The sequence below is a fragment of the Protomyctophum parallelum genome (genome assembly GCF_964188405.1).
Source record: "Protomyctophum parallelum genome assembly, chromosome: 5".
Taxonomy (NCBI): Eukaryota; Metazoa; Chordata; class Actinopteri; order Myctophiformes; family Myctophidae; genus Protomyctophum; species Protomyctophum parallelum.
The window spans coordinates 20,357,211-20,373,853 of record NC_139702.1 but is presented as its reverse complement, the minus strand read 5'-3'; the positions used below and the strand labels follow the sequence as shown (position 1 = coordinate 20,373,853).

Below are 16,643 nucleotides of genomic sequence, written 5' to 3'. Positions count from 1 at the left end.
CAGTGTAAACAATGGGACTGAATTAAAAAGACAACAGAATGGCTGTACATTGACAGTCACTCAGCATCATAGATATATTGCTGTGTAGTGTTTTTTGTTAGTATTGTACTTCGTGTCAGTTTCAGCTGCTGTCACTCACTTAGCGTTCCTCCTCGTCCACACGTCCACATTTTTCCTTTACTGTCTCCTCCATTCCAATCATTGTCACTTCAATCACCTGGACTGTCACGTGTCTGTGTACATCTTTTTTCTTTGTGTTTTAAAAGAAAACGCAGAAAACCTTACAATTTTTGGAATTGAGTTGGAATTATACATAATTGGTGGGTTATGGGTTTGTATAGTCACTATAGTGCATGACATGAAACCATAATTTGGAAGTTTTCGCACAACTAACAGTGTGTAGTGTGTACATAATACCGTATATATATTGTAAATATTTGTTTGTCCATGTTGGCTCTCATGCATTTGGTGTGTGCGTGTGTGTGTGTGTGTGTGTGTGTGTGTGTGTGTGTGTGTGTGTGTGTGTGTGTGTGTGTGTGTGTGTGTGTGTGTGTGTGTGTGTGTGTGTGTGTGTGTGTGTGTGTGCGTGCGTGCGTGCGTGCGTGTGCGTATGCGCGGGCGTGCGTGCGTGTTGTATGTTGTGTTTGTGCGTGCGTGCGTGCGTGTTTGTGTGGTCTACAGTGCATGTCTCAGATCCCTCCTTGCATGTGTCCCGTGCCGCCGCCACTGCCATGATCTCCTCCATCCTCCAGAGACAGACTCTCCCCTACCACCCTTCCCCTCCGCTGTGCGGCCCTCCCTCACCCCTCTGCAGGGGTCCGAGGAGCGTCCTCAGAACAACCTGCCCCTCTCTGGTCAGCCACAGCTTCCCCCACTAGGACACTGGTCCGTGGCTGTCGTGGACTCGGGGAGGATAGTTGATTTGGGTGACAGGGGCAGCATAGCCGGGCTCTCCTGCAGCACCCTGACCCCCTCTGAGGGCATAGACTTGCGGCAGCTCCTCCGAACGCCTAATAGGCGCCGCGGAGCACTGGGCAGCGTCTGCCCCCGTCTAATGGGTTGTGTGAGGAGGTGGAACCTGAACAGATGAGAAGCATTAGACTGAATTGTCAGGAATGTACCGCCATACAAGCTTCAATGTTCTTTATTGTTAAATGTCTTCTGTACAGGTACAGAAGAATAAACTTTATATTTGTTTGGCTCCTCTGACATTGTAGCATCATATTAACATTTAAAATCAACGATATGATAGTAAAGAAAAAACATTTATAAACAGTGAGTCTCTACAATGAATGTCTAGTAGATAGATGAAGATACATTATTATATTTTACTAGAGCGGTGCCCGGGCCGTGGGGCCTCTTCAGCGGTGCCCGTTGGGCACTGGCCTACTTGCAACGATGCAAGTTGGAAATGCATGCCCCACCCAGATATTTTGTCTGTGTCACTTATATGCCCATATATGGAGTTTTTTGTCAAGCATGCCCAAATATGGAGTATATGCAGACGTCAGAATAATGTCAGAACAGGCCAGCTCCATATATGGACACTGGGCAGGGACCCTGTCCAGACCTGGGCAGATGTAGCCTCGGTCCCAGGCTTACTTATCTGTGAAAAGAAAAGCCTGGTCACAACCTAAGGCAGAGAAGCTATCGGCGGTTGTATCCTCCGGAACAGCCGTCAAATGTATTTCCCCCGGATACGATATTTTCCCGACCAATCACAACACTTGTTTCATTCGCGGAGAATGTAAACTGATTTGTAAAGCATCAACGATTTCACTTCCGCTAAAATCCCGCAACTTCCGCTGATAGTCTTTTCAGCTTAGGTCTTGCCCAGGGTGGGGCAGATGCCATTTTGGGGCGGTTCTGGACTCGACACCGGTCGACACCACCCTGTGGTGGTGTGGAACGCGTGTGTCGGTGAGGCGAACGGTTCGGCTAAGTTACATGGATTACTAATTTACTCACATACGTACAGACAGATAGAGACTGAGATAGATAGATGTAATATTATATTATATTATATTATATTATATTATATTATATTATATTATATTATATTATATTATATTATATTATATTATATTATATTATATTATATTATATTATATTATATTATATTATATTATATTAATTTGTGGCAGATTATCATAGTTGTTCCCATGCTTGGGGACTTCCAGTTATTGAATGACGATTGGATTAAAGTAATTATGATTAAACTGATGCATCGTTTGAATCTTCTTCATTATCTTCTTCTGTACCTTACCATAATTAGCATTTACAGAAAGCTTACTTGACTTTGATATTCAGCCCGTCTTCCCAGGTTAAAGCTAAAAAGAGTTCTCAACTCTGCCCGAACCCGAACAGGCCTCGGGCCTTATGGTTAGCCTATGTCTAACTTACATGTATGTGAAAACTGACATGATTAATGCTCATTGTCCCTGTCAAATAAATAAATAAATAAAATAAAATAAATATCAGTCAATATCAGGCTCAATTAGGGCCGGGCCTTAATTTTCAGGCCTGTTGAGAACTCTAGTTAAAGCTCATTCTTACCCCCTCTCTCTGGCACTGCAACTATCGATTATTGTCGTAGTACAGTCTAAGTAGGCCTATAGCTATCTATTTTTTTTTTACTTTTGTCACCTACAGTAGCCTACAGTAAATGTGTAAATGACATGGCCGAAGTAGGTATCGATTATTAATTGATTATCTTACCCCCTCTCTTGCTATCTATCTATCTCTCTCTCTCCTCCCACCCTCCTCCCAGTCGTCAGTTGCGTGCGTCAGCTGGCCGCAATATGCTGAAAAGCTCCAGCGTCAGCGGCGAGATCTACACCCAGGAGCGGACTGACGGCAGCCAATCAGACACTGCGCTGGGCACGGTGGGCGCTGGCAGCAAGAAGAGGCGCTCCAGCCTCAGTGCGCGGGTGGTGGCCATCGTTGGAAACCGCCGCAGCCGCAGCACGTCCCAGATCAGTGGCCCTGGTGAGTCAGTACCAGCACTCAAACCTATCAGGACTAAACACTTGGACCATGTTACTATAGTCCAAAATGACAATTGTTTTAAAATAACAGTTCTACAGGGTCACAACTTGTCACATCACAAATGTGTTGAGAGCTTGTAGAATAGTTTTTTTGTGGTTAAGTGGTGAAGTGGTTAACTGGAGTAAATTGTGTGTTGATGGTGGCTGATTTGAATTGACTACTTGCTATAAAAACTGCTTTTGGTTTGCACTTTAAAATGTAGGACCAACCGAGAGGCTTATAAATATAGGACGTATTGCACACTAATAGTAATTTAATGTGTACAGACTATACAGAGTTCAAGCCTGTGTGCAGAGGTTCTCCTCGAGGCTGTTCTCCTTGAGGCTGTTCTCGTCAAACCTGGCCACTGCAGAATGTCTGCTCAACTCGTTTCAATGACAACTGATTTTTTTGCCCAGAGCGGGGAAAATATCTTCACGTGCGCGAGTAGAGCATCCATGCGCAGCCACTGAGAATGGAAGAAAATAAGCATGCGGCCGCTTATGCTGGTGTGCCTGATGGGTTTCAACATAACAGCAACTTAGACTGTACATTTGATGAGAATACCAATACAACAAGGAAAAGAGGGTATGATGCAACAAAACAAGTATTTCATAAAAAATTTATCCCTCAATGAATGTTTGTTACTGGAACAAGAAATACAGTCAAGTAGCTACCACAAACGTAAGTCAGTTGACTGAAACCACTCTTAGACCAATGAATAAATACTGTAGTTGAAAAAGCGGTCAAAGTTAGATGAAACATCTTCCTTTTTGTCATGTTTCATATTAACAAAACAAAACAAAACAAAGAATACACCTGTCACTTCAGCATTGATGCTGAAAAATAACAAGTGATTTCTGAGTTTAAAGGACTTTAGAGATGGCCTTCTCTAACTGAAAGCACCTTGAAGCCCTGCTCCCAGTCGTAGCTCTCAGTGAGGGCAGACGCACTGGGACTCAGAAAGTCTGTACTCTTCCTGTACTCTTCCTCTTTATAGCACAGACAGAAAAAGCCATTAGTGAAAATTGGGCCTTGGGCAGGGAGGGGGCTCTGTCCCTTATAGAGCAGAGAGAGAGAGCAGACGACAGATAGCCCTGTAATCAGTCTTCTGTTTGAAAGTGTATCTTACCCTGGCAAACTCTGTGTTCACAATGGATGAGAGCAACGTGAGGTAAGGGAGAGTTGCTTTTCCATCATTACATCCTAGCACTAATATGTTACGTAATGATATGATTATAATAGCAATTATAATTGCATACATGGTAGCCTATATACAGCACCAGCACAGGTTAGGTTGTGTTTTCTTTGTTCTATAATAAGTTGACATACTGTATCTGCACTGAATAATGATCTATATTTTAAAGCTATTCATTTTCAAGGGTCGTTTTGGATTGAGATGAAGCCTCACATGGTGACCACCTCACCTATGAGACTTTAATATTAATAGAGTAATATCTCTCATAATTCTACTCTGGAAGGTAAGAGAGAAGAGCACATTCTGAGAGTATAGGTCCTCCTTACACAGTACACCGGGAGCAACGTGAGTCATTTGGTGATGATGCCTCATTCATGCAGGTTGATGATTCTATTGACAGCGAAAATTTGGCCTTGTTTCTTAAAATAATTACGTTGTTGCTTTATTGCCTGGGGAGAGAGTATGTTTTGCACTCTGTCCGTGTGTGTGTGAGTCCGTCCGTGTGTGTGTGCGTCTGTTACCAGCTAATCTCCGGCACCGTTAAACCTGGTCGATGACAAACTTTTTTTATATTACTCCAGATTCTGTCCAGAAATCACGCAAATCGTTACACACTATCTCTATAGTCATTTGTTCAAGACGGATCTATCCGATATTTCAGATTCCATCCTAATTGGCTAACATTGACTTTCAAAGTTTGCAGGATTGGCCTGTTTTGAATAAAAAGCCTCAAATCATGAACGGAGTGTGTCATTTACGTGAAATCTTTCACAGACTTTCCTACTAGGCTGAGGAATATATCTTACCCTTTTCACATTGGCCTGTTATAGCAACACCAACAGGTGGATTTTTGCAAAACACATTTTTGGAACAAAATGCCTCAAATCATCCAATTGCCATCCAAGGCGTAAGAAGAAATGTCACCCTTTTCACATTGGCCTATTATAGCGCCACCAGGAGGCCACAACCTGACCTGCCCTGGTGGAGACCTGTGCCACGAGCGGCACTTTATCTAGTTGTGATTTGTTCCCGGCCTAAGAGGGCTGTCTGACGTGTTTTTAAGGGTGCTTGTATGGCGCAGAGTTAAAGTACCTGCCCACCACCACAGAATATATGGGTTCGAAACCACCAGCGTATTTACGAACACAGTTGGCCGTGTTCGGGGGAGGGCGGAAGCCATGCGGGGAGGTTGGTCTTTCTCATTGCACGTTCTCCTCTCCTACTGTCTGTTGGTGCCTGTCAGAGAATGTAGGACGGAGGCACTATGTCCTCCCGGTGGGGAATCCAGTGTGAGGAATTAATTGGCATAATGGCTAAATTGAGAGAAAGTGGGTTAAAAAATAATTGGCTAATTAAAAAGAAAGAAAAGAAAAAGTGGTTTCTTCCTCTGTTAAAAACTGTTTTACGGGTTAAACACCAACTGTGGTTCCCCAGGGGTTAATAATTGGTCGCCTTCCTTTCTTCCCTCCACACCAAATCTCTTCGCTGAAAATAGCCGATCAACAATGGTAAATGGTGCATTTATATAGCGCCTTTATCCAAGGCACTTTTACAGAGATTGTGAATTACATTCACCCATTCACTCACACATTCACACACCGATGCCGGGGGAAACCATGCAAGGCACCAACCTGCACATCGGGAGCAATTAGGGGTCCAGTGTCTTGCTCAAGGACACTTCGACACTAACTCTGGGGAGCCTGGCTTCGAACTGGGAACCATGCGGTTTCCATCCAGTCACTCTACCCCTGAGCCACTGCCGCCCCAAGCACTCAACAAGTCACAACGTGGCCCGTTGTGTACTTATCTGCTATTTTTGGCAATGGTTCACCTATTTTTACCATGTTCACCTTTTATGAAATTCCACAAATAGGGATGCTAGGGTTCATGTGGTTAAAAGGCGAACTGGTGCAAATCTGTGTCAGGAAATTAAGGTAAATAAAATAAACAAAGATAGAAAGAATGGAAAACAAGTAACTCTTGTAACTGTTTTTTGCATGTGCTCTTTTGTGTTTGCTCCATATTCCTCCAGAGGGAAAGAGTAAAAAAGAGAAGGGTGCCCCCATTCAGAGGAGCGTGGAAACGGGCATGGCCGTGGAGCTGACCAGGAACATGAGCCGACAGCCAAGCAGAGAGTCCAACAATGGCAGCATGAACAGCTACAACTCAGAGGGGAAGTCAGTAAACCACATTCTTCCTCTTATGCTCTCTTTCCTCAACATCTCTTTTGTTTTATTAACATGCCTTCGAATGTGTGTCCTTCTGGAGACCCCTCCAAACCCCTTTTTTCATTTGGATTCTTCCAAGACCTTAAGGACTGTTAGATTAAAGTATCTATCATATTCCGCTGTGCCACACATGTCTTGTTTGGCCTAATTGCACAAGTTGCTTAATGTTATCTAGATAGTGTGACTGCTTATGTACGCCCTCTTGAGAGTCTAATATAGGTTAATTGTGTCTTGTTTCAGTTTGATATTCTCTGGAGTGAATCTAGGAGCCAACAGTCAGTTCAGTGACTTCCTGGATGGCTTAGGACCAGCACAGCTAGTAGGCAGGCAAACACTGGCTACACCCGCCATAGGTAAGTTATAAATGTACTATACATATATTTTTTCATGTGTGAATCACAGAACAATAAAATGCAAATAATCACAGTATAATACCAGTAAGGCGCCTGAGGTCGCGTGCACGCATCCGCCTGGGTGACAGCAGACTGCTGGCGCTTTGGCATGGGGGGTCAGATCAACATATGGAATGAATTCTATACTGGCCATAAATGGAGCGTGTCTTGGGTGTACAGGGTTTGATGAGGTCAGATCAACATATGGAATGTCCGAACAGGTCAGGTCCATATGGAGATCTAAGGGTGGTGACTTGAGTGTACATGGTTTGATGAGGCCCGAGGTAGGGCCGGGCCTTAAACCTTTTCTCTTTTTCTCTGCTTTCTACGTTTATAATCGTAGCTAAAGCTAAAGGTACTAAAGGTGCTAACTACTAGGGGCGGCAGTGCCAGTGGTTCAGGGGTAGAGTGAACGGATGGAGGCCGCAAGATTCCCAGTTCGAACCTGGGCTCCCCCAGAGTTAGTGTCGAATTGTCCTTGAGCAAGATTAGGGGTTCCTAATCCGGGCGCGGCTGCACTAATAACTTTATACCGTCTAGAGTTTAAATGGACAGCTATCAGTCAAAAGGGAGACATCGAAGAGGAAGGATGGGTGGGGAGGATCAACATATGGAATGTCAGAACAGGTCAGCTCCATATATGGAGATCTACAGGTTTGAGGTGAGATGTAGAGTTGCTGGCCAATATTGATGACATCAGGGATCTCCATATATGGGCTAATATTGATGACATCACACGTGATGTCACCTGCGGTCGCAGAAATTCAATTAAAGCAGTTAGAGTTACAGACACAATATGGATATCAAGTTCTAAACTCTGCCAGAGAGGAAGAACTGTAGGCTATAGTACAGAAGTACAGTATAGCTTTCCAAGAAGGGCTTACAAAATCACAATGTTTGTTGCACCTCTCTACAAGAGAAGGCAACCAACCTTATCATAAAGGACACAATGGTATCACATCTGTCCTCACTAATAGATCTGAGGGCAGAGTTGGCTCAGTCTACTTAAATGTAGGCTGTAAGTCATACACAAATACATAATGTTTTTCCACTGTCTTTTCCAATAACATACGCAGACGTTCAGCCAAGAACTATTATAATTACTCTAATGGCAGCCAAACTACATGTTGTTGTTGGATATGCATGCTAAAGACATACTGTACCAACACAGATGCAATGTGTTTTAAATCCCAAGGAAAAGGACACAGTGTTTAACATTTGACCTCATACTTTGGCAAGAATGGCGAAAATCATTTAAACTAATTTAAACTCAGAGAGCAGATAGGAATAGTTATGTATCTTTGATTCTAGCTTCTATCCTGTATAAACCCTATAAGACTGTGGTTCTCAACCTTTTTTAGATCAGGATTAACTTGAAAATCTTAAAAGCGATCACGGCTCACCATTGGCTACCTTAATAAATGGTCAGATGTTTAGGCCAGGGGTTCTCAACCTTTTAGGCTGGGGACCCCCAAAAATGCTTTGGCGACCCCCGAGGGGTCGACCCATGCAGCATGCATTTCAGAGCATGTTTATTTTAAAAAGATCAATCAATTGATTATGTTCTGGCTTGGACCAGACCAGTGGAACCAAGTTCCTATTTATCGTATCCCAAGGAAAACAAAAATGTCAAGGTTTTAAAGAAAAGATGCCATTATTATTTTTTATATTGCATTATCGTTACAATTATTGGTAATATTATTCTTTGGAGGCCCACTTGTAATATCCCCACGGCTCCAGCCCACAGGTTGGGAATCGCTGCCTTGAGATTTCATTTCATCATAGCCAATAAGTCTCTTTGATCTGTTGATTCCTATAGGTGACATTCAGATTGGTATGATGGACAAGAAGGGTCAACTGGAGGTGGAGGTTATTCGAGCCCGGGGACTTGTACAAAAGCCAGGATCCAAATCCCTCCCTGGTAAAGACTAGACGTTATCTGTAGATACTATAGAGAGCTACTAAACATCATATGCTTGAGGCTAATTTACACACAGTAAAGTCCTGCATTGTTACGTTAACGGATAATGAACACTGTAGAAAAGTACATTTTACAAATATCAAATTCTTGTATTTTTGTACCTTTTTTATTTGTATACAAATTGCCTTACAAAAGTGTGTCCAGTGGATTGCCAGTGGATTGCCTTATGGGGCTTGGTCGGTGCAGTTGCTTCCCATAAAGACATAACCAGCCATAATATCTGATCTAGATTATAACATTAGTGAGTATCTTTGTTCTCACTAATGATTCTTTGAACGTTTTGTTTATATTTTCAGCTCCATATGTCAAGGTCTATCTGTTGAATAATGGAGCATACGTAGCCAAAAAGAAAACCAAGATTGCACGGAAAACTCTTGACCCGCTGTACCAGCAAGCACTGCAATTTGAGGAAAGCCCACAGGGAAAGGTCTTACAGGTATGTTGGAGAAAACGAAATAATTATTTTATTTTATTTTATTTTATTTTATTTTATTTTATTTTATTTTATTTTATTTTATTTTATTTTATTTTATTTTATTTTATTTTATTTTATTTTATTCACTTTTTTTGTTCCCGATAGCACAATTTCTGTGTTAGCCGAAACCGAATACCGATTCGGGTGTTCTGATCTTGTGTTGTGTTTATAGCTATCTAGCTATATATCTCGTGTTGTGTATTTGCCGATACCGATATTCGCCGATATGACATATAAGGGCTGATACTTTTCCCATACTGATACAGTATCGGGACATCTCTATCTAACACCAATCTTGAACGTACAGTAGGCTATGTATGTAGAGGCGTCAAAGATTATGTTTTGTGTGCCGAACAGTTTTGTAGTGATTGCCTCGTATCTTCTCTGCTGACAGGTAATTGTCTGGGGAGACTACGGACGCATGGACCATAAAAGCTTCATGGGAGTTGCACAAATCCTATTGGAGGAACTGGACTTATCAAGCACAGTGATTGGTTGGTACAAGCTGTTCCCACCTTCCTCCTTGGTGGATCCCACACTAGCTTCCCTAACTCGACGAGCCTCCCAGTCATCCCTCGACAGCTCCTCTGGACCCCCAGGGGTTCGATCCTAGTGGACCAATAGGACTACGTGGCTTTAGTTAATACCTAACTCATGAACGTACTGTAGAGAAAAACAAATGAATGAATGGAAATGTAGAGTAACTACAATCAGAGACAGAGTCACAATGAGAAAGCTTTGTTGAGATTTGACAATCACTCCTGTTGCATTTGATTTTGTCTGAACTCTGTGTTTTGATGTTTTCATTTCCATTTAAAGAAAACTTTAATTGTTTTTCTCCGTTCATAAGAACAGAAGACCTAGGGCTTTTGATAGATACAGTAATAACATGCAGTAAGTACAATAAAAAAGTGGCATATATTAAAGACTGAACAGAAAATGAAGCAGGGTGGTTTTTAAATGGAATCAACAATTAAAAAAAATAAATAAACAAAGAAATGTACGTTAGCGTCAGAATGTATGGACTGAGACAGAGGTAATCATCCTCCATAACTGCAGGTGGCGCTATCATGTCCTGTCTGCAGTGGCCTCCTCCAAAACCCTGATAAGACTGCCAGCACTTCTGTTCCCAGGCAGAGTGTTTTCCTGGGGGTGGTCAGGCTGGAAGCCCAGGGCCTTTTCTGGTGCCTAGACCTCAGAGCCGCATCACTGGCCCTTCTCTCTGTCTAATGGCTCTTTTCGACTACGAAGGGCAACCCAGAACACATAACCTAGAACTTTTCAGAGCCCGTGAATTTCTGTGATTCTTTTCCCATTTAAGACTCATTTAACCACTTAAATTCACTATTTTTAGTAAAATGGACCTGAGTTGCAATTTTATTTGGATCGCTTTTTTTCGGTCTACACACCAAATCTCTTTGCAGAAATGTAAAACACAATGCTTCGTGATTTGACCCTTGTGAGCTTGTAGAGCAGCTATTGTTGGCGAATGTTCCCCCCAGAATAGGGATGCTGAGGTTCAAGTGGTTATAAAAAGCAAAAATGGCTGATCTACAAGCTCACATCGCAACACTATTTTCGCTGTTTTAGAAAACATTTGGAAGTGTAAGTTCTGGGTTCCCACAACTCATGGATAGTACCACATTCTGAGCAGGCCCTAAATTAGGTTCTGAGAACCTCATCTGAAACTGAGCTGTTTGAACAAATCCAGAATCCGTGAAATACGTTGGACGGTTCACTTAGTCCTTGTAGTCGAAGAGATCTGTAAAGCTCTCATTTTCAATACGTTTACCATGGCTAACCTGAAGCCACACTGTTTTACTGTGTCTTTTATTTGTTTGTTCCTTCCCCTTTGTTACTTCTAGCACAAAATGTTTTTACAACGCGTTAAAGGTTAATGATATGTTGTCAGTCCAATGTGTGCATGGAGAGAAGGGGAAAGAATGGAAAGAAAAAAAAACTCTGAAACACAGGGGCACTGGTTTGATGGTGACACAACTTAGATTTTTACACTTGGCGATGAGATTAGCGTGCAATGTCCTTTCTTTGTTTCATCGCTGGCAAAAGTCCAGGCCAGTTGTCTTTGTATAGATGTATATTAGATCTCCCAGGAGGTTGACCAATAAATAGAATTTATGTCACTTTAAACTATCACAAGGGTGTCACATAACTGTAAAAAAGAAAAAAATACATTTGTCCAACCTTGCAAGAACAAGATACGCAAATATCTTTTATTTATGCTGTTTTGGGGAGCACATTCCCTCACCCCAGTACATATTTAGGGTTTTTAATCAAAATTTCTGTTTTATTGTTTTGAGATTTAAATGCAAGCACAAGAGCTTGATTTTTTTACAACAACAAGTCTAACTTTTTGAGAAAAAAAGCAAGAAAAACAGCAAAAAAACAACAGAAAATAACCCCCCCCCCCCTTATTTTGGTTAATTTCCTCTGAATCTAGATTTTTTTTAAACAAAAGAAGAGTTGCTCACAGTTTCCCTTGTGCATCTCTGTGAATGTGAAAGTAATCAAATGGGCTGATCAAGTCAGTATACACAAACACCAACGCTCATTCTCCATTAGGTCCACAGACCCCTTCGAACTGGGCGGGGGCCGGGCCAGCATGACTTCGGAACATGTTCCAAGCTGCATGCACATTTTTGTAAAATGAAACAGATACAGAGAAGAAGAAAAAAAAAGATACTGAACTAGATTTGTGTGTTAGTTCCACATACCGTAGGCCCGCTTGTATGTTGCATGCAGTTGTACAGTTTGCTCGTACTTGAATATTAAAGAGATAAAACCAAGAAACTGAAGCCATTCCCATCACGCGAAGACATTCAAAATCAGCTGCAGTCTAGTCCATGTCTCTCATTCCGGTGCTGAATGTCTCTCAAACAACCAATTCCCATGATTACGTTGATGTCTTTTCTTAACCCAATGGAAGATGTACTGTACTGTACAGTACAGTAGCAGACCTCACAGCCCCCTTACTGTTATTCCACATCATAGTATACCTCCAAGGGGCTGAGATGATGTATGAATAAGTATGTGTAGAAAATCAGAGTCACATATTGTATGGAAATATGAATTATGTTTCAACATAATGATTTCATAATACCGCTATAACATGTACGGTTATGTTATATAAAGAATAACTTCAAATGCACAGAGTCATACACTGTAAATACTCAACAACCATTCATTAGGTTGGGTGATATTTGCAATGGGGCCAAGTCATATAATGTGGAGTGATTGTACACGTCACTAGGGACCAGGCAGAGGGCTTTGAGTCCATGGTGGGATAATACAAGGCAATTGACTTGGGTCACCAACTGGCCAGTCTTAAACATAGGGTTACTAGGCCATATTAACTCTAAAACTGTTGTGTGAACACTTCCTGTGCTTCAAACCCAATGTCTAACCCAGCCATGTAAAGTCCCACAAAATGACAATTGACTTTTGTTTTCATCGTCCAGTGAGGCAGGTTTTCTTTTTACTTTGTCAGTATTATCGGGGGAAAAAAAATGCTGATTGTTTACAATTTATTTGTTCCACTGAAATGACAAAAGAAAAATTGAAAAAAGTTAAGTATTCACTGCAGCATTTCTTGTTTGTATAACAGATGTGGCTCAAATGATGTGTATGTTTTATATAAAAAAGAGTTCATTTTTATTATTTACAAATAAAAGAATGTGTGGAAGAAAGCTTGTTCTGACTCACCCTCAATTGAAATCGCCATGAAGGTTCTCCCTCAAATATCTCCTGACTGACTGATAAAAAGGAATTGTACTTGGAAAAATAAATAAAGAATATATTAAATTATATTAACACCCTGAACATGATGTCAATAGGTCAGAACAAAATAGTTGAATGGTAGCTGTTGCCATGCAGGATAATTTGTCGATGTTGTGTGGAAACCTCTCATGTACTTCAGGAAGTAAAAAACACCAACCAGCACATCAGGATCAATTAGGGGTTCAGTGTCTTGCTCAAGGACACTTCGACACTAACTCTGGGGGAACCCAGGTTCGAACTGGCAACCTTGCGGTTACCATCCAGCCACTCTACCCCTGAGCCACCGCCGCCCCGGAGTGGACCTGGTGAGACGTAGGTGGCGCCCGGACAGGAGTCAACCCATAGAGCCTAGTCCCTCCACATGCCAGAATTTTACCTCTCATTCCTGGCACAGTAGTTCCGAAGTGGCCCTGGTCTTTCCCTAGTGGGTCTAATCGACGGTAGCTACTGAGACGTAAGTACATACTGTACATACATACATACATACACACACACACACACACACACACACACACACACACACACACACACACACACACACACACACACACACACACACACACACACACACGATAGATAGATAGATAGATAGATAGATAGATAGATAGATAGATAGATAGATAGATAGATAGATAGATAGATAGATAGATAGATAGATAGATAGATAGATAGATAGATAGATAGATAGATAGATAGATAGATAGATAGATAGATAGATAGATAGATAGATAGATAGATAGATAGATAGATAGATAGATAGATAGATAGATAGATAGATAGGAAAGAAAGAAAGAAAGAAATATGGAGATATGAGGTTTCTGCCTGACAGCAATGATATGTTTTTTGCTTGTGGGAAAGCTAATATTTTCTCCGACCCAACAAACTCGACCCTGCAGAGACTCAGAGCATCAGCAAAGTAGACAGAGAACACCCAGAGAGCGAGAGTGAAAGGAGAAGAGTTGCGAAGCACAGATAACGAAATATAAATCCTAATACTAAATCAGTTATGTTCTGCAATTTCAGGCTTTATTCTCCCAAGCAGTACTGTATACCCCATGTTAACATTGAATAATTTGACAATTTTCACTAAAACCACCAGTATGGCTTTAAGCCAATACAATTATAAGCTGCATTTTGGGATGCATCATATACCTGTATTGTGTAGAGATTCTTAATGGTGACATCGACACATAAAATAAACATACCTGTAGACAAAGTTGTCAAACAGTCAGTAGTTCATTTGATGCGACTATATCAAAATAAAAAACAAGTTACAGTACATCAATGGCTCTCATTCATTCTCCCTGAATTGAGAGTAATTCAAATACATTTCAGTTGAAATTATTCAATTAACTGAAAAAACAAGGACATGGACAGACAGACGGACGGACAGACAGACAGACAGACAGACAGACAGACAGGGCGTGCGTATGTCTGGATTACAGACGTACGCACCACAAGTGGGCTGTATAAAGTGGAGTGCAGAGAAGGGGGGTCAGGCCACAACCCTGGGTGGGGGGCTACTGTGTTGAGGGTTAGAGGGATAACACCTGTGGTCTCCATCAGCACAGGCTGGGGTTGAGCCCTAGGTTCTTGAGCGTGTCAAATCTGAGGTATTGATAATTAATTCAGTATTATAAATATAAATGTGTATTATATTAAAGGCATGGACATACGTATAATCTAAGATCTATCACCAGTAATCTGAACATACAGTACATAATGCACAGACTATCAAGTGTGGATATGAGGTTGATATTATGTACAATGTGAGCCAGCCTACATGGTGGGTATATGGATAAAATGTACAGTATATACCGCGGTCAATCAGTAGGGAATATAGTGAGCGATGTCTTCCTAAGAAGACATCTGTTATGGTACCTTAGCACACATCCCTGTAGTGTAGACCATGAGCAAAGGGCCAGAGTAAGGCAGGAGTCAATAGTCCAAGAACAGAACAGAAATTAAAGAGATACATACAGGATACATACATAGGCTCTACTATAGAGCGTCGCAGTCCCTCCCCCTTTCAGAACGACGAGTGGCCCAGGAAATGAAATGCAATGCATTTCTCCCATAGGATTTTCTTTAAGTATTTATTTAAAGACGGTTACGCCGCGGACAAAGCCAACTCGGATCGTGACAAATCATGACAATGAACACAATGTTTTGGGCCGATCAAATAATTTATAAGAAGAAAAACAAAAAACTGCCTTTATTTTCTTCTTTCTAATGATTTGATCGGCTCAAAATATTGTGTTCATTGTCATGATTTGTCACGATCCGAGTTGGCTTTGTCCGCGGCGTAACCGTCTTTAAATAAATACTTAAAGAAAATCCTATGGGAGAAATGCATTGCATTTCATTTCCTGGGCCACTCGTCGTTCTGAAAGGGGGAAGGACTGCGACGTTCTATAGCCTGGCATGGCCAGACTAATATCATTGCATAGATATTGGTCTGGAACTTCGCCGTGACTTATTTCCAAGCAACAGTTACAAACTGATTCCAACGTCACAGCAAAAAAAGTCTCACTTTGAATAGTGAGCTCTGATTGGTCAACCACGACATTGAGGAGTGCCAGACCCAATCTGCCTAGGGCATTTTTTCCCCAGTAGTAGATGTGCCTGGTTTCCAGACTAGTAATATAAGAACACATCAAAGGATTTTCTTTTGTGTGCAAAATCTTGTCTCTGTTTGTTTTTTCCATCTGTAGGTATACATAGATACAATAAGCATATGTACTACTTTTCCCTTTCAAACGATACAGTTTCTATGTTCTATGCTTTTTTCTAGTAGCTACAGAGTCTCACTAGACCAAGAGGGTAGAGGGTACCAAAATGGTCTCTTGTGCGACCTTACATATGACACAGTGCAACATGGCCTTGGGAGATTTATGTTCCACATCCTCTCGTTAAGCAAGCAGAGGGCCCCCGAAAAAACATCTGCAGGCAATCTTAACTGACCCCCCAACCCCCCATACTCCCCTCCGCACGCACGCACGCACGCACGCACGCACGCACGCACGCACGCACGCACGCACACACACACACACACACACACACACACACACACACACACACACACACACACACACACACACACACACACACACAATCAAGCGCACCTCCCTGCACCAGACCCTATTTTTCGTCATAGCATCAGAGGTTGTGACCTTGGCGTGCAATGCAGAGACATAACATAAGCCATGGAGGACAGAGAACCAGAGATCACACAAGACACAGGCCAAGTTCATTATCTTCCTGCTGCTCCCAGAAAGTGCCTCTATCCACTGAGGTCAAAGGTCACACTGATGGTTCATCCGCAGAAGGAGATGCCACGAATGTGGGTGGAAAATGGAAATATAATTAGGTTAATTTCATGTTATTACGTACGATGGCCGTTCCAACTACAATGAGCAAAAATAGTTTGGATGAGGGCCAGTCAAATAATGCCCTCTGGGATTTTACTTATTATGTTCATGTGAATTGAACTGTTTCTCTGTGCCTGATCATCAACACACAGGTGTAAGCCCAGACCAATAGTGTA

The 16,643-nt window shown here is 41.8% G+C and overlaps 1 protein-coding gene across 1 annotated transcript in view; it reads left to right on the top strand.

Moving 5' to 3' along the window:
* The window catches only part of rims1b (regulating synaptic membrane exocytosis 1b), a 50,252-nt gene extending 38,513 nt beyond the window's left edge, over window positions 1-11,739 (top strand). Inside the window, exons 22-27 of the mRNA XM_083766118.1 lie at window positions 2,771-2,988; window positions 6,258-6,402; window positions 6,694-6,806; window positions 8,665-8,766; window positions 9,123-9,262; window positions 9,696-11,739. Of these exons, the coding sequence (XP_083622244.1) occupies window positions 2,771-2,988; window positions 6,258-6,402; window positions 6,694-6,806; window positions 8,665-8,766; window positions 9,123-9,262; window positions 9,696-9,914 (937 nt within the window). The 3' untranslated portion in view covers window positions 9,915-11,739. The remainder of the gene's footprint in view (window positions 1-2,770; window positions 2,989-6,257; window positions 6,403-6,693; window positions 6,807-8,664; window positions 8,767-9,122; window positions 9,263-9,695) is intronic.
* The last annotated feature ends 4,904 nt before the right edge of the window (window positions 11,740-16,643 follow it).